The sequence below is a fragment of the Drosophila subpulchrella genome, chromosome 2L (genome assembly GCF_014743375.2).
Source record: "Drosophila subpulchrella strain 33 F10 #4 breed RU33 chromosome 2L, RU_Dsub_v1.1 Primary Assembly, whole genome shotgun sequence".
Taxonomy (NCBI): Eukaryota; Metazoa; Arthropoda; class Insecta; order Diptera; family Drosophilidae; genus Drosophila; species Drosophila subpulchrella.
The window spans coordinates 7,962,456-7,980,905 of NC_050610.1; the positions used below are offsets into that span (position 1 = coordinate 7,962,456).

The 18,450-nt window shown below is 39.4% G+C and overlaps 1 protein-coding gene across 5 annotated transcripts in view; it reads left to right on the top strand.

Annotated features, from left to right (window-relative positions):
• Positions 1-18,450, top strand: part of LOC119548326 (slowpoke-binding protein) — a 39,367-nt gene that overhangs the window by 11,280 nt on the left and 9,637 nt on the right. For 3 of the 5 annotated variants that reach the window (XM_037855510.1, XM_037855511.1, XM_037855514.1), the window contains exons 2-9: positions 3,473-3,558; positions 5,046-5,122; positions 11,289-11,758; positions 12,273-12,392; positions 12,695-12,862; positions 16,701-16,908; positions 16,963-17,199; positions 17,629-17,810. In XM_037855510.1, coding sequence (XP_037711438.1) covers positions 5,117-5,122; positions 11,289-11,758; positions 12,273-12,392; positions 12,695-12,862; positions 16,701-16,908; positions 16,963-17,199; positions 17,629-17,810 — 1,391 coding nt within the window. In that variant the 5' untranslated portion in view covers positions 3,473-3,558; positions 5,046-5,116. The remainder of the gene's footprint in view (positions 1-3,472; positions 3,559-5,045; positions 5,123-11,288; positions 11,759-12,272; positions 12,393-12,694; positions 12,863-16,700; positions 16,909-16,962; positions 17,200-17,628; positions 17,811-18,450) is intronic. The other 2 variants (XM_037855512.1, XM_037855515.1) reach the window with 1 other exon arrangement.

An 18,450-nucleotide genomic window follows, 5' to 3' on the forward strand; every position in this document is an offset into this window, starting at 1 on the left:
TGACCATCCCCAGCACGGCATTAAATTTTGTTCCAATTAAGTTTAGCTAATGCCTTTCCATTGACACCCAGCGGAAGCAAATGGAAGTAGAACGTAATGGCTTAATTAATATTATTAACGCAAACTTCTCGCTGTTCGCCAATGACCTTCTAATTAATGTTTTGGCAAGCGATAATCATAATAGCCCGGAGTGCCACGCCCCACGCTTACCGCCCACTGGCACGCATCAAATTGAGCGACAACGAATTCTAAGCGAAACTTTCACCGTGCCGCCAAATTATGAGTTTACACGCAACTACGGGGAAATGTGTGCGTGGGGCCTTGAAAGTTTTCACTTGGCACCATATTTTCCCTTCACGTCCATCCCCCGAGAAATGGGTGCGGTTTTTCATGCACTGAGAAAAATCATTGATTATTTTTAAAATTCTGTCTAGAAAAAGCAAACAGATTATCTTTTAGAATATATAATTTTGTTGTATACCAAAAAGAAACCGTATGAAAATTCAAAATAAAATATTTAATATATCCAAGCTTTTTAAGAAAATAAAATATTTCCAGATAGAAACTATACCGAAAAAAACCATTGATAAAAAGATACAATTTGCATGTCATGTTATTTGTACATCAAGATTATTTTTTTCTCAGTGTTTTCCCTCCGAAAGGGCACGACTTCTAGGAAGAACTTGATTTGACTGGCGTCGAGACAAATCACGTTGACTGGCCCAACATGACAGCTGCCCCAGGACCTAGGACCTCCTCTCCTGGCCCCGCAATCCTTGTCTGCTGCCAAGGCAAAGCGATGATAAATGAACCCGCTGAAAGTGACACTGATTTTTGGTCAGCTGCACTTGATTTCCAGTCGAAGGGTGCACACGTTGCGTATGAGTAATGTCCTTGTTGTCAGCTTGTCTCTGGGTCCTCTCCGCATTTTTCTAACCCCTATTTGATTTCCGCACCGCGTGTGGCTGTCGCATTATTGACAATTTTATTAGGCCATTTTTGTTAGCCTGTTTATAACGCTGCCCGCACAAAGTAAACTCGCTAATTTCATAACATATGCCATCACATATGAATTTCTGTGGGTTTGGGGCGTGGTTGTGTTTTGTGCTTGACGATGTGTTTGTTGATGGAACGTTGACAGCATTCATGTGCGGCATAAAAACGACATCAGAGTCTGGGGAATAAAAAGCGAGTGTTGGCCTGCAGTCCTTGATCGTTTGTCATCAATACTGATTACCATATTTGCGGCTGTTGAATATATAATGGCTAATTTGACTCTGTTGAAAATAAATATTATTAAGAAGTGTTTGTGCATGTCTGTGGCTTTAAAATACATTGGTATACTTTTGCAAAGCATTCTTTATTTGATTTTTAGATATATGATGTATATATAAAAAATAATTATGCATGCGGAACCTAAAACCATAAATTGGAAAGTAATTTAAAATGTTTTAGGTATTATCATCTTTAGCTTAATTTTTCAAACGCATTTACAACTCTTTATTTAATTTCCTGTTACTTACATTCTTCGATTATAGTGATGAAGGCTTTTCTTTTTATCAATTTCGAACAGGAATTGCTATTTTAACGGCCGAACATTTGCACGCATTACACTTGAAATAAACATTTCCCTTGACTTTCTGCCCGTCTCCACTACATTTCTTTCCCTATTTCTGCATAATTTTGCCATTTTCGGCATTTGGAGAGTGAAAAATCCATTTATGCAATGCACGCAAGTGGCACTATGCAAATTCCAGGCCACCAGAGCCTTGCAAGGGCAAAAAAAGCATTGATTACACTTGAAGAGTCAGTTGCGAAAATTTGCATATTTTTTGTACAGGAAATATAGAGAATCGGTAAATCAGGTCAAATGGAAGGGGAGGTGAAGATATTGAATGGAGAGGCGTGTCTGGGGTTGGGATATATATCCCAAGTTCAATATTGAATCGGATGCCGGGATTTCGTTGGCCTTAGATGTCTTCCATTTAAATGTAACTTCAAGTTTGTATTTATTGGGAATTTGTTTGTAGGATTTAGTCCTTCGTTTTTAAAGTTCTAGGAATTGAAAACAAATATTTTCAACGATGAGTGTCCAAACCTCGTAAATACTTTTTTCTTGGTAATAAATCACTTGATATGTCCTTCGTAACTGCCAAATGTTTCCTTAGAATAAGAGATTGGCGTTTTTTAAGTTGTTGGCAAGAAGCTGTAAAAAGTGTGTTCGCAAAAATGTCATTTTGATTATTTATTGGTTTACAAATTCCTTACATATATTTCCTAAAGTGTGTTTCGGATCAAGGCTAGAAATGTAAATAAATTGGAATAAGTGACCGATTCAATTAAAAAATATTTAAATTCAAATTGAAAAACATAACATATATTACTTATTCAACTTTAATCTTTTTTAATCACTTTTACACTTTGCATTTATATTCTTTATAATCAACAGATTTAAGTTTATTTGCCGTTTCTCTCAAGGTTTGTCTTAATTTTCCTACATAAATGAATGTCAAACAATCACCACATGTCCATAGAAGTGTACTTTGGACCAACATTTGTTTTCCCCGAAAAGTTCAAAGTTCAGACGCGTGCTGAACGAGAACATGACTGACAATTCCGGAGGGAAAAGCGGAAAAATCAACAGTTTGCCATTTTCCACCTCCCTTTTGCTTTGCGGAAATGCCAAAATTAAGACATAGCATTTAAGCCCAAGATATTTCCCAGCCTCCTTCTATTTGGGAGCGTTGAAGATGATAATTGCGGAGGCGGCAGTCACTAAAATATTGAGAACGCTCCATTGAACAAGTCCTCCTTAATCAAACGCAATGAGCTGCTTCGGTTGAATCTCAAGTCCAAACTTGGCCAGGACCTCCATTTAGCCACTCCCGCCACTCCAATCTGAACAAAGTGCACTTAAAACTCGATGAGCAGAGCTAATCGCCTTCGCTGTTGGCTCAGTTGAGCTCACTCAATGGTCAGTTGTGTTTGCTATTTGAGCAGTTATATTCGAACCGAAAACAAATCAATAAATGTGTAATTACAGGAACTGGATTTTGGGCAAACGGTCGATAACCAGGCATCAAGGAAAAGCAACGAAATCAAACACGCAAAGGCGTGTGTCAGCTTTTCTTGATGGCCATTGAATTAGAAGGACCTTATTTACTTTAGTACTATCTCTCTAACTTTCTTTAACAGTAGATACAGCAATAATCCGATATCTATGCTTTGTCGTACTGAAAATATATGCAATAATTTGAATATTATTTTACTCTATTCTGTGGCCGTGTTCGGTAACTGATATTTTGCCTGACAACTTCTCTAACCGAATCCGCTTTGGAAACTAACTCCGAGAGAGAAAACTTTGAGATACGAGTATGCAAACAATATTTCCGACTTGCAGCTCAACTTACCATGTTGGTACTTTGTTTTCTCTGGTCTTAGTCTAACCCAAACTATCCGTTTTCCATTCTAGCAAACCAACTGTGACGTGCTCTTAGATGAAAGGAACGTGCGATGCAATTGAATCCAAGCAGACAAACTGAAACGCACTACTGGATTGTAAGTATCCCCTCGTAGTGAACCTTGAACTTCAGTATACTTTATTATAATTTTAACAACTTGAAAACTCCTTGCGGTTGCAATTATCGAGGCATAAAAATGGCAGGCCAAAAAGTCAAAGTCGTTGCCAAAAAATAGTTAGGCGGAGCAAAGTGGCCACAAATGCTAAATGAAATGGTGGAAGAGCTGATGTGGATGTGGCATTGTCTCTGAATTGGCAGGCTGCCAGGCTGGCAGGAAGCTCCATTTGGTGGCAGGATGAGCCCAAGAGCCCGAGACAAAGGATGCCTTCGAGTGTGTGTCCTGGCAATAGAATTTTATTGCTCCAAAATTGTTTGGAAAATGGCGAATTGCCGGAAAATGTGCGCCTCTCTTTTCAATTCTTATTTTCTCAATCTCTATTGAAAAGGTTAAAGCTGAGTCTTTTTGATTGAGGGACTATTTCACCATACCATATAAAACAATACCTACTATTTGTTATTTAATTGAAAATATATCCAGCCTTTATTAATCATGTGTCAAAAAGTTAAAGCTCAATCTCAGGGTAATTCATCGAATTCATCAACTAATGGAAGGATATATTTTTCGCCGCATCCAAGGTATCTGCCCTGCTTCCTGGCGATGCAACTTTCATGAGCCATCCAGACATTTTATCAATAAATCATTCGTGACCCCAAGCCCCAATGAATCGACAGATTCCAGCACACACAATCTGATTTCTATCGACTCGTGTCTGGATTGACATTCTTTGGCCTCGTCTCTGACCCAAAATGCCAAATGCAATTGACATTTCTGGCTGCAAAATTGATGATCCGCCTCCGAATCTGGGTCCGACTTGTCCGCCTGTCCATAAAATTAAAAAGATTATTTTCGCAAATGAATTGTAACCTGCTCATGCTTCTTCTATAAAGCGTGAAAACAGAAATACACAATTTGATTACAAAATCCGAAAAGGCGTGGCCTTGTCTGTCGGAAAAAGATTGAAAAGTTGGTGGGAAAAATCTAATGAACCTTTTACAAAGATGTCAAGTTGTTCACTGAACTTTACTTGAGGAAAAGCCAAATTGGTAAAGTTTTGGGGGTAGGGCAAAGACCTTTTTGCCAGCAGTAGGAAACGATTTGTGAAGGGTCAGCTGATAAGAAATAATTTATTAATTTAGCATTGAGGCAATGAAAAGAGAAATCTATTGAATATTTAAATTTTAAGAACCATTTAATTAGGGCCGTTTTGAAGATATCCGTGACGATTAGAAAAATAATGAAAAGGAGCAGAAAAAGGTCAGGAAAATTCACAGACTGTTGGGTATAAGCATTTATTTATTTATCACACACTGTACCCGAATGTCAAAAACTTAATAAATAATGTCTTTTGACTTGATAATGATATGTATATAAATAAAATTAAAGGTTTGCAGATTTTAATAATTTATTTGTCGTTCTTCCTATTGAAATGCAAATTAATGTTCTTTAATTTCCTCTCTTTACAGACCCTTTTTTGGTGTGCCTTAGGTGGTTTGATATTGGGTGGAATTGTTGTCATTTCATACTGGATAAGACGATGCAGGTATGTATTTAAACCTAGACTAGGCTGTACCGATTTTTCCCCCATGTGAATTCTCAAAAATATGAATATGAACATTTCTGCTGAAATATGCGTTGGCCAAAGCGCAGCCGGAAAACTCTTCAATCCAATTAGTCCGGCGAAAATGGCCTGTGCCTGGTTTTCGCTCTGTATCTCTGCATTTTGTTTTCGTTAAAAAATGTCAAATTGAGGAGGGGACCATACTAAGTCCCTCTACACGTGACGTCCCTCGCAAAGCGGAGACAACGTGAACGGGCCAACGACCACAGCGAATACACGTGGGGATTTTCACCAGCCCCTGCGGAAAAACTGGGCGGCTCGGTTGGCTTTTCCAGTGCAGCGCCAAATAAAATAGAGCGAAACAGCCCGTCCTCTATGAGCTTGTGGTGACATTAGAAAAGACGCAAAATTGCCAGTTGGCCGAGCAGAACAACTGAATAATTCAGCCCGGCAATTGGACGGACCAACGACTGTTTGAGCAATTAAGTTAATGATGCAAGGCCACTGGAAATGGGCCTGGCCAGGCCTGGGGCTCTTTATCTCCCTCGCCCCCCTCGGAAAATGGGTGAAAATTGGGCTGGGGCCTGGCTTTTCTACCCAACAATGACGCAGTTGACTTTCGGCATTTTAGAGGGCGGTGACCAGTGGGTCTCCGTGTTCCCTTCTCATTCCCATTCCAGGATCCATTACGATTCTTGGCGCCACTTCGTCCGGACAGACAATGAAAAATATATGCCATAAATATACAGTGAAGCTTCAATAAATCAAGCCGTTTAAAGCACTATAAGTTTACAAGTCAAGAAAAAAATGTTTTTCTTTGGGATAGAAGTTTTTTAATATGTTGGTTTTATTTGTGTTATATTAGAATTTTTGCAGAACTAAGATTGACATAGGAACTATAGGTAATATAGTACGTTATTATTATATTAAATATTATAGTTATGATTCAGTACCAGAAAATACAGATCTTCAAAAACAGTGGATAACGCAAATGTATTGATATTTTACTTGTATTTCTTAAAAGTATTTGGTTTTTTCGGGAACTTTCTGTTGGCAAGAAAGAAACAAAATGGTTTAATGGAACTTAGACCTGTAGATGTCGGACTGTAAGATATAAATTTGTATTAAAGGACACGCAGCAACAACGCACTATAAGGACATCTGACCGCGCCATTCCATTTTCCATTTTCATTTTTATTTCCATTCGGCTCCTCTTCCATTTTCATGTTGGCTTCACGCGAGGCCGGCGCGTAAAAAGTTTTTCAATTTCCATATGGAGCGATCAAAGGCAAACCCGCAAACAAACAAACTGTAATATTTGCATACAGCCGAATGTCCTGGGAGTAATGGAAGAAAAGTGGGTGTGGGAGGGAAATGGGAGTGGGTGGTGGTGCTGGTCAGAGCGAAGGTAAACAGTCGTTGAGCGGGTCATGATTAATGTGTCACGAAGTGGGCAACATCACGACTATTTGCCCCAAACACACACCACACACATTTTTAATGGCAGACATGGCACAGTGGGAAATGACCAGTTAAGCAAGGGTGATTAAAAGTTTATGGGTAAGGGAAATATTATCTGGAAACTATTAATTAATTTTTATGGGCAAGGGAAATATTATTTGGAAACGATTACTAAAGTTTTAATAAGGTGAAAACTTTGAAAAAATAAGACAACATTGTCTCACGGTTTGTTTTAATTAGTAATACGAAATTCTATATTGTATAATTATAGAATTTGTTCCTAAGTAAGCAAAGAGATATAAGTGGAAATACAGGACTTTTGAGTTAATATTGCAGTAGTGTTTTTTGTGTTGTCTGAAAATGTCCCTATCCTATATTTAATGCGTGAGAAATTGTATTTACTTTACTAGAAGACATACGACTTTCCCAAAGCAGTAAAGTTGATGAACTCTTTTATGCATTTTATTTCTTAATATAATTTTTTTATATTTATTTAATGAAATAGAAAATATATATTACCAAAACTATACCCGATAGCTTTATTTCTTTTTATGCATAGGTCTAAGTAATTTATAGTAAGTAAAATTAACTTTCCCCAATGTTCCCTTAAGCGCGAAGTAAGCCCAATTTTCCCTAGCTCCTAACCTTAGTAAATTATAATACCATTATAGCAGAAACAATTAACCATTAAGTACTCCCCAGCAAAACCCCACTCAGCCTGACCTTGCCCTTCTTGGTCCCGTAATTCCATCCTTATCGCTGGCCCCACGGTAAATTATCCATACATTGTTAGCCCATTGTCAAGAAAAACAAACTGGCATGCCAAGTTCAAATGGGATTCGATGGAGGGACGAGGTTGGCCCATTCGGCTGGCCAAGGGAGAGCAAATAAGAATGGAATTCATTCCATAGACGGGGAACATTCTTGGTGAATGCCAAGCGGACGACGCTAGGGCCATGAGTCAGTTGGAAATTGTCATAAAAATTAAAAATCAATTTTTATAATCCAGTTAGAAGGGAAAAACGCATAGTCGAAAGCGAGACAGACAGACGGTAGGTCGGTTGGCAGGGGGAGCGAGTGAGAGGGCCAATCCACCGACGGACCGACGAGTCAGCCGCAAATACGACCACAAGCATGAGGCGATATGGACACGCAAACACTCTAAGCCACTCACCCACAATCGGTGGTAGTACCAACTTATGGGTGTATATATATATACACCTAGATATAGGTATACGAAAAACACACCTCAGTCCGACTGGAATGAAGAAAATTCATACTTTTCGCCCCAAGCGAAACGATATTCGAATCGCACCTTCATTAACGGACGACCCGAGCACCGTGTTGGCCGCGTTTCCGTGGCTTAAATATCCAACCAAGTTCGCCTAAATTTCGGCGCGTCAGCGAGTGAAACTACTTTGAGAACTTGTTGTAAACTTTGAAAAGTTAATTCTGGTGTTCCCCCACGAATTCTAATCCATTACATGGCACTCGGCCATCAACTCGTTGCCAAACTTTGTGACACCCCCGAAACTATTTAAAAATTGATTAAAATTTGTCTGACCCAATCAACAATGAGTGCAACCATAATGAAGCCGAAGAGGTCGTGGAAAGTGCTGGTCTAGGGCGGAAGAGCCCCGAATCGTCGAAAGCAGGTGCCACTCCGCTCATCATCCCCATCATCATCATCATTTTTAATGTGCAATTCTATTTTGGTCCCTGCAACTTTCGGCGGCAGATTAAATGAGGTTGGGTGGCTTGTAATGAGGAAAGTAATGGTTTTGTTCTGTACAGCAAATGGAGGGGTTTTCTGAGCAGATTCGTCAAGCTTAAGCTGGAAAATGGAATAAAAACTTAAAAAGGAAGATGTTCTAGAGATTGTAATACTTGAAAGCCTTTTTGAGTTGAACCGTTTTTTTTAAACTGAGTTATATCTTAAAAGTGAAATTACAAAAATATCTACCCACAGCAGCTTACAAGACTTAAATTAATTGTAACTTGAAATTTCGGTACTGGGCAAATGACAAATGGTTGACAATAAAACAATAAGAAATTAAGAAATTCTTCATGAAACCCCTTAAATTGCGCAGAAAAAGAATAATTCCCGCGGAAGTTTCCCCCAACGTTTTAATCATTTTGTTTTATAAGCCCCCATAATTCCCAAAAAAATAATTAGTAATTGCCTAAGGGCACGGAAAACATTTGTCAGCTATTTTTAACTCTATGCGTGAGTAATGTCTTGCGATTAAGCTCTTTCCAAAGGCGATTCAATTAAAGTGCCGAGAATTAATGTCTGAAACATCGAACTAAGCCCCACATTGATTAATGATATCTGTTTTCATTCGTAGACCTCTTATTCCTGCCTGCATCGCGTTTCTTACTGCCATTTACCGAAATTGACAATTTAATTTGCAGTGAACAAGCCAGTGACTGACAGAATAATGCAATAATCAAAGTGAGGGATAAGCCAGAACAGAACTCACATATCGTGATTGTGAATGTGAATATGAATACCAATTTGACACCCAGACAGGTGGAAAGGGGTAGGGAAAGGTGCGGGTCTGCTCTAGAGCACACCTGAAAGCCAAAAGAAAATAAAACGAACCACTTACAGCGCTCCCAAAAGGAAAATCAATAAAGTGTCTTGAAAGTAAAAGGCAGAAGCGAACTTTGAGCATTTGTGTGCTGTCCCTGATTAGATAAATGGCCCGAGGAGGGGTTGTCGGCAGGGGGCAGAGACAAATACGATTAAATCGGCCCACAATGCATGCAAAAAACACAATTTAAAATTAGAATTAGACAATTAGACAAATAGGCCGCCGCGGGGGTGTGGGACAAGTGGAAAAGTGCGGGAAACACGTGCAAAAAATAAGGCTGCCTCAAACATTCGTATACCTAGATTCTATACAGAGAGCTCAATGTCACGCAGTGCACACACATGAAATGAAAGCGCCACTTGAGGGTAAAAAGGCGCGACACACGGGGCGTATGATTTATTTAAGCGTCTATTAAAGTCCTTCCCATTGTTTTGGCCGCTGTTGCCGGCGCAGAAGTGGTTGCTTTTATTGCTGCTGTGGTTTACTTTTCATCGTGTGAAGGACATTCCTTGAACTGCAACGCATTCGCTTTCGTTAAAATAACTTCAAAAGTTGTGCATGCCAAAGGGGCGTGTCCTTTTTAATTAACAAAGCAGCAGCTACAAAAGTGAGTGAAGTGCGACGGTATCTGAAATTGAAATCGGATCCACAGTGTCTGCGTCAGATATTTTAATTGCTGCTCTGGCTAAAACAAAGCAGACACTTGAAAAACAGTAAGGCCTCCATAATTGAAAGAGTGAACTTTATGGCATTTTTGCCACAATTAATTGAGTTGGAAATTTGACAAATGTCAGGAAACGGTGGTCCCTAATTGATTCTTTCAATCATTTTACTGTCCGCTAGTTAACCTCTGCATTTATTTCGTAATTAAAAGGGTACACAGAGAAATAATGTACAAGATATACAGATCAGATATTACTTTGATATGCTCGCCATCTTGGGGGTAAATACGGAAATAATGCTTGCAGTTTTTAAATTAACGCTGACGAAGATCACAATTTTTAAATTGATTTATTATTGAAAAAATTCTGTTTACTGTGTAAGTCCGGCGAAAACCAATTAAACCCGGAATAATCACCATCAAACGCTGCCAAAAAAATTAAACGTTTGTCCAATCGAAACAGGGAAAATCAATTTAATTATGTATATACAAGTTTGCAAATTGAAATCGAACGGGGTCAAGTTGATTTCGCCCTCATCGCAATTCATCCAATGCTGTTCTCCCACTGATTTCCCACCATTCACCCCCGCAAAACGTAAGAATCGAATTGAAAACTAAATTTCTGTAAACATCGAACCCTGGATTTAGGTGTCTTGCATTTTTGGACTGTAGCGAAGTTTGCCTAAGAGATCGCAGTCGGTAGGTAAATTTGCTTTCGTTGCATCAGCAAGTTATTGAGCGAAGCAAATTAGCCAGCAAATTGAGAGCAAATCAAATCACCAGAGCAAAGCTAAAAAGACCCACAACCTTTACACAAGCAAACGAATTATGATTTTCCTAACTTCAATTGGCTGATAAGATATATACACTCCACCAACGCTGAAATTTGTTATACTATTCCTTTGAGTTTCACGCAATTCTTTTATGCAAATTTCCTAAAATTAGATTACGCTTTTATACAAATTGGCTGTAAATTAGTTTAGTTGAATTGAAATTGAAATTGGTCTATGCCCTAAAGCATGCTTTATCCTTCATTTGATTATCCTTTTCCTTCCGTTTCACAAGAACACATTGAAATAGAAACAAAGAACTTGGCTAAGTTCGTTATCAAAATGCTTTTGTGATTGTCTTTTCCAGCAATAATTAAACCCAAGTTATTTTACACTCTTTGAACGAATGTTGAGCAAGTGCAACTGCCGGGGTCATAGAAATAGCTTATATAGCTTATGATTTCCCATGTTACTTTCCACGAAGCGCTTCTGTTTTTTTTTTATTTTATCATTTCGTTGCTGTGCTAAGTCCTCGTTTTGGGATTGATAAATTTTTAAATCGTTCTACCGCATATTTCTTTCCATTTCTCCGTGGCCACTCAACTTTTGTTCGAAACTCCCCCACCAAAAAAACCACCAAACACTTGCAAACACCACAGGACACTTGCAGCGAGATCAACGACCCGGCAGCGCCGCATCCGGAGCCGGAGCTCATCATCAGCTGCCACCGGGATCAGCGGGATCAGTGCCATCGGAATAATCTCCAGGGCGAAGGCAAAGTCATCACCCGATCACAATCATCGGCGTCGACCGCGCCGCGTGCTCCAGTGCATCAACTGAAGCAGCAGCAATCTCTGCCCACGCCTTTAACCCAGCAGCCCGGCCACAATCCGCACCACAACCACAATCCCCAGGCCCCCAAGTCCGTCTCCATTCTGGTCTACAAGACCCTGAACACGGTCTTCAAGAGCAGCCGCAAGATCATCGTTCGTGTGTGTGAGGTGGCCAGCGCCAAGAAGTCCTTCACCATGTTCAAGTTCAACAAGGCCGCCCAGCAGCAGCGGATCGATAACCGGAACAGTTCCGTCACAGGACACGATCCCTTCGTCCGACCACCCGTGCCCGAAAAGTGAGTGCTCCGAGGTTCTGATAGTTAGGAACTCCAAGATGGAGGAGGGTTATAAGTGTTTGAAAAGCTAGATACAAGAAAATATATGGGCTGGTGTACTCAAGCAAAAAAATATTTAATCCAAAACTTTTAAAACACGTTGAATTTAATATGATTTATTTTAAAAAGTTATTATTTTGTTATCCTATTAAAACAAAGGTTCAGCATTCTAACCTTGCAAAATATTTGGTAATGTCATTATTATGATCCATTTTAAAGTAGTTCACATTATATTTCCAAAATATTTTTAAAAATTTCTTTATAATTATATAACCATTATTCGATTTTAAAACAATACACTTTTACCAAGTCTTAAAGAAACCATACATTCTTAAAAGTTATATAAGGAACCAAACAGCTTATCGACCTCTTAAAAGAAAATACTTTTTACTTGGAATTGCCAATGATTGCCAATGTATTTGTCTCTCAATATGATATGCAACCGATAACCGATAACCAATATCGAACGCGATAGGAAAGTGAGGAACATTATGAAGAAGCTGCACAAGGCGAACGGCCTGAAACGCTCCAACTCGGCCATCGAGTTCGATGTCTCGGCCCTGACAGCTGCCAATCGCCGCCAGATCTACAGTAGGTGAGTACCCGATCGGCCCGCCATATGTACCTATATATAGGACTTTTGCAATGTGCAATTTTGCAAGACTCGCAAGCAAAAACCCGCACAGTGCACAGGTACCTCGAGTTATGATTTAGTTCGTTCAACCCTTTTTAGTTCCACTCCGTGAAGCTTCTTTGAGAAACCAAAAGATAAGAAGAGAACACACACTTATCGCTGTATCTTTTCGTACATTCTTTTTTGCCAAAAACCCACCGAACCAAACCAACCAACCAAAAAACACCCACCGCAACCACCATTGTGTACCCTTCTATTTGCAGCAATCGGTCGGCGAGCTCGGAGCAAGATAACTCAGATCTATCCGAGCACTCGGAAAAATCGCCGCTGGTTAGCGCGAGGTTAGACAATCTAGCTAGGCTCTTCTTTAGCAAGTCGATGCCAGCGGAAGCCGGAAGTAGAGATACCATAGATTCAGTACTGACAACAAGGTTGCATTTACTACTCTACTCTATACTATACTAAACTTATCTATTTTGTATTTAGCTTGTACTTATACTTACACTTGAAATTCAGCATCCGAGCCTCAATAGTGTACAGATTTCAATGCCAAGTTTTTTTCTTTTGCTTGTCGAATTTGGTTTTCGTTTTACTTGATTTTTTCGTTCCAGCTCTACAGCACTTTGCATGCCAGAAATGAATAGAAATAAAATCTGAAATGCTTTTAATGTTTGCCACACGTAGAAAAAAACAAGACACCAAAGCAATTCATTTTATTCGAACTTATTTTGATGTACCACACATGCACAATTTTATACATAGAGATAACACAAGTAATGCCGAGGAAAACCATCTGAAGAGTCTAATGTTCTCAAGAGGTTTAAAAGGCGGCCACAAAAAATAATTAACTTGAAAGCTTTTGTGGGCAATGATTTTTTTAAATCAGAGAAAAATTGTATACCTACTACTTTCCCTCAACATTAAACAGACACTTTTTCCCGCTTGCCAAATATTTTGGGAAACTTTATTTGGAAAGTTTTCTCATTTCAAATGAAAAGCCAAAGGCAGTGCCAACGTCAAAGTATTAAGCGCGTTGATAGAATGCATTTCCCAACCAACTAAACCCCCCCCCCCCCCCCTGGTTTTTCTTTTGTTCCAAAGGCAGGTGAAAGTTTGCCAAGGTGAAAATTCCTCAAATTAGATGCCCAGGCACACCATACAAAAATTGCAAATTAAATTATCAACTCGGCAAAAGTTTGCTCAAAAAGGGCGAAAAATTGATTCGACTGTGTGTGTGAGTGAGTATCTGTGAGGGCACCACCCCCTATACCCATCCCCCTCCCCGCAATTCTACGTGCTGAGGCGTATGATGAATGTGCAAGCGAGCGTGAGCATCTGTTCGTGTGTGTAAGTGTCTGTCGGTGTGAGTGTGTGTATTTGTATCTGTGTGTGCCCCTAACGAGCAGGTGAATATGCATGTGTGAGTGCCGCAAAGTATGCAATAAAAAATTTCACACACGAGCACGTTAATTACGCGCGGCATTCGAACTTCAGTTGAGTTTCTATATTTTGACTCTAGGTATCTGGATGTATAGATACATCTGGCAGATAGGTTTGCCCCTGAATCTGCTCGGTTCGCTTGCTTTCATCAGTCGCAAGGGTTGCTATTTATTTTGAAAAAGGCACGGAGTACCGCTTCACCTGGTTCTTAAGAGGGCTTAAATTTTAATTAGCATTTCTTATTGGTTTCGCTTCTTTGTGCTGACTTAGGAAAAGTATTTATTGCTGAATGTAACTAAACGTCTTAATTGGTTGAAAAGAATATCGAATTTTAATTGGAATATCAAAAAAGTCATTCGTAATTTAAATAATAATTATGTTTTCGTGTGCATACCACAAAATTGGGGTCTTATAAGATTATTAAAAATTTAAAATATAAAATTAATAATTTAAAAGGTTTTGGCTTTTATTTAAAGGGCTTAGAATGAGATTTAAAAAAGTTAAATTGTATTAATCTTTAATGATTATGTCAAGGCTAAATTATTCTCAAAAGACACCTTAAAATGAAAGCTGATAAGTTTTTCAAAACTACGAAAAGTCTACCCGAATATTTCCATTCATTTCCCACTTTACTTGAGTGTTCAAATCTGCTATCTTGAGCGCTTCCCTCGGTTTTTCGTAGCATTCATCCTTCCGTTTTTCCGCCCACTTTCCAGAGTTGACAAACAACAAGTGTGTCGAGTGTTTGGCAAATATTTAAGCTGCAATATCACCAAGAGGATAAACGAAGGAAAGTCACCTCCCTGCCTTGCAACAAAAATTAGCTTAAGCCAACAAACAAACACACACAGTGGGATGCTAAAACCCGTTAGAGCTGCAATCGGAGTCAAGGTCTTTTGAACAGCAGGGAAATGAGAAATATTTCACATACGCACCGTTGGCCAAAAGCGCATGCCATGTGCCTAAAGAGACAGGCAATGGGCAAAGAGTTTTCCCAGCTTTTGGTAGTTCTGGTCTAGCGAACACACATGGATGCACTAAGGAAAATATCCCAAATATGTTGATGATTAAAATACAAAAGAATCGCCTTCCTTAAAATAATTAAATTTCAACTTTTTTAATCAAACTACACAATAAAACTCAATAGGAAAATCAGTTTTAGAAAGGAAAATATTTTTTTATAAATACATAACAAAATATACCCAAAACTACACATTTTCTCTGTGTGTGTTTTCATTCCCTTTCCGCAAGTTCTCGTGACGCAATGAAAGTGAAATGGGGTGAGAGGAAGAGAAAGAGAAAGAAGCCTCTTGGCCAACATTTTATGCCACGCACGAACACACTTTCACTCTCTTTTTGTCCCTCTGCTGCCTTCTACTCTCCACTTTCTACTGTTTTTCGTTTTGTGCCTTATTAAATTTTCAAACACATGCTAAACTTAACCCGAGGATGTGCTTAACCTTCGCTCTGTTTTGATTGAGTGGCCCGTAAGTGTTTGTTTATGAGCCCTGTCCTCTCTCTACTTTCTACTTTCTTCTTTTTTTTACATTTCCTGCCTTTGTTATTTCGGCTGTTCTTACCATATCTGTCTCGTTTAAGCCTCCAAGTGAGTGCAGTTTGTTTAGCTTTTCTTTCTTCTTTCATTTCGTTTGACAACGTTTCCATTTTCAGTTGATTTTCTGCACTCTTCTCTTTGTACAACTCTTCACTTGCAACAAATAAACAGAAAAAAATAAATTGTTTCTCGAAAAGCAAAAAAAAAAACCGAAATGAAATGATAAACTCTTGCTTCCGTTTCCGCTGCGCCATTGTGCAGGCAGTTACTTCCTCTTCCTCTGGCCCTTCCTTTTGTTTTCCGTCCTCATTGAGTTGCAAATTCCTTCGTCCTGCGGCACCTCCACCATTTGCCAACAAAAAAATGTTGTGCTGTCCAAATTATTTTGTGCCTCCCATTTTTTTGTCTAACATTTCAGCAGCGATTGTCCCGTGACCTGTAGATGTCAATGGTTTTTTTTTGGGCCAGGATACTGTTTTGTGGTCATTTGGATAAGACGAGTTTACTGTGGAGAAATATTTCATAAAGATATGAAGCCCCAACCATATTTGCTACAATTTAAAGTGTACGCCTCGTGAATTTCTATGCCTTTAAAAACTCATATACTGACCCCATTATTCAGGCGACTACTTTAAAGACCTAGTTTATTTAAAAACTGGAATAAGAGATCTGAAGAAATGGATCAATTTAAAACATGTTTTTATTTCTCAATATATTCAATGAAGATTTAGAAATTAAATAAATTAATAGAGAAATCATATTTTTCATTTTTAAGCTCTTTAGATTAACGTGACTGACTTAAAACCATATTAAATTTCACTTTAACGTCGCAAGAAAATCTCATTCGTTGTAAGCCATTGGAATGTTAGAGGCTGACTGTCCTCAAATTCTCGGATACATACCTTCTGATGGACGAGTAAATAAATCTCTGTAAATAAATTATTCAACATGAAACCACATAATTGAAATGGAAGAACGAATTTAAAATATGTTTGCTGTTGTTCAAGTGCGGTCGGTATGCAAATTGTGGGAAAATTTATGTTAAGTGCCCATTCCTGTTTGACATTGTAAATAAAACCTGCCGAAATGAGTGTGATGTGATGGATGTCAAGACATTTTCGAGATAGCCATATCATAATTAGTTATAGTTTTAGTTGTACTATACAAACAAGTTTCCTTAGTTAGCAAATCTTCATCAAAGTATGCTCTCTAATAATTCTATATCTGTGGAATTTGATAGGCCTGTGAGCTAACACTTGGTTGACATATTTCAGGCCCAACATCAAGTATCAGTACTCCGCTCTCGACAGTGGCAATGGGATCGTGGAGCGAAGTCCTCGGGAACGGGCCCAGAGGGAGAAGGCCCTGAATGCCACTCAGGAATGGATTCAGAGTGCCAATGGGCGCTACGAGGTGATCGCCCACCTGGATGAGATCGGCTCGAGGCATGGCAAGAACTGGTTTCTGGTCACAGATGCTTCGGTGAGGGTTCAATTCTTTTTATATCGATTGGTTAAACATTTTCCCCTGCTTTAGGTCCGCACTGATCGTCTGCTGACCCTGCTACCTCTGCCCCCCGACTGCGTGGCCTTCGAGGATCTCCCGCCCAACGAAAGTGCGAGGGAAATACTCATGGAGCTCCTGGGCTCGTTGCATCATCCGTACATATATCCTGTTCTCGATCTGGGCTTCTTGCGGAACACCTCGTATAGCTACGCCTGCCTGGTGACGCCCTTCAACTCGCGGGGCAGTCTGAAAGATCTCATATATAAGGTGAGTCATACAAGAGAACATATGTGAACCCATAGCGGTTATACTCCAATATATATCAATAATTTACAAACTACATTTTATAGCAATTGTTATATTTAAATATATAAATAATAATTTTAAAAATTACCCAATTATCAAGGTTCTTGAATGAAAGTTAACAGAAGATCAGAAAAATAAAATTCGTATTATATTACTTCTAAATTTAAAAGGACCTTTCAGAATCATGAAGATTAGTTGCAGCCAAAGTGGTTTGATAATGTTTTCGAAGGGAAAACTGAAAATATTCTTCATTTTAGGGATTGCTATGTATTTATAGAACATCTTTCTGGTTCAAAAAACCATTTTTATCGGGGAAAATTTCTTACCTAGAGAAAACAATTGCCCTTGGCAAAGTCCTCTAAAAGTAATTTAAATCCGTTTCCCTTTCAGGCACAGTGGAACGAGCCGTGGGCCAGGAAGTACACGCGTAAGCCAAATGGCTTACCGGTGAGCCAGGTGCAGCGCCTGGGGCGACAGATCCTGGAGGCACTGCTCTTCCTGAAGGAGCGCGGCTTTCCGCTTCACGGTCACCTGCACAGCGGCAATGTCATCCTGCAGAACGGGGCCGCCAGGTGAGTCCACTGTCGATTTGCGGTCCGCTCAACTGTGAACTAATTTAATAATGGCTGAAATATTTGATATCGAACGGGGGGGGGGCTGTCATGCAAAATTCACCAGAATAGAAGCGAAAAAGATTTCAGCCCAAAATGGCAAATTAAAAGCAATTCCCCAGCATCGTAGGCCATTTCAGAGCACTTTAAATGCATGTCCCTGTTTTTGGGTCCCCTCGACCCCCCTTTTGTGAACCATGTAACTGTTGTGCGACAACGCGTAAAACACCTCCATACCCCATTTACCCTTCATCCTCACCCACTCACTGGCAAACATCGAATGGGTGTTACAAAAATAAAGCTTTAGCTTTTTGCCATTTTAAAAATAAATGGTCGGCACAAAAGTTGCTTATACTGCAGCTTGGGGATGGGGGAAAAAGGTGGGCTGTGTGCATGCGAGAAATTCCTATAGGTGAAAGTCGATTAAAGTGCGGATTTTTTTGCCGCTCAAGTTTGCGCCAAGTGCATGACCCAATTTTACTGCCTTCGTCGCCGGGGAATCGCTGGGTGCATTGAAAAGCTGATTTTCATATAAATTGCTTATACAAACGTACAGTCATCGATAGGGCCACGGAAAAGTTAAAATACCAGGGAGCAAGGG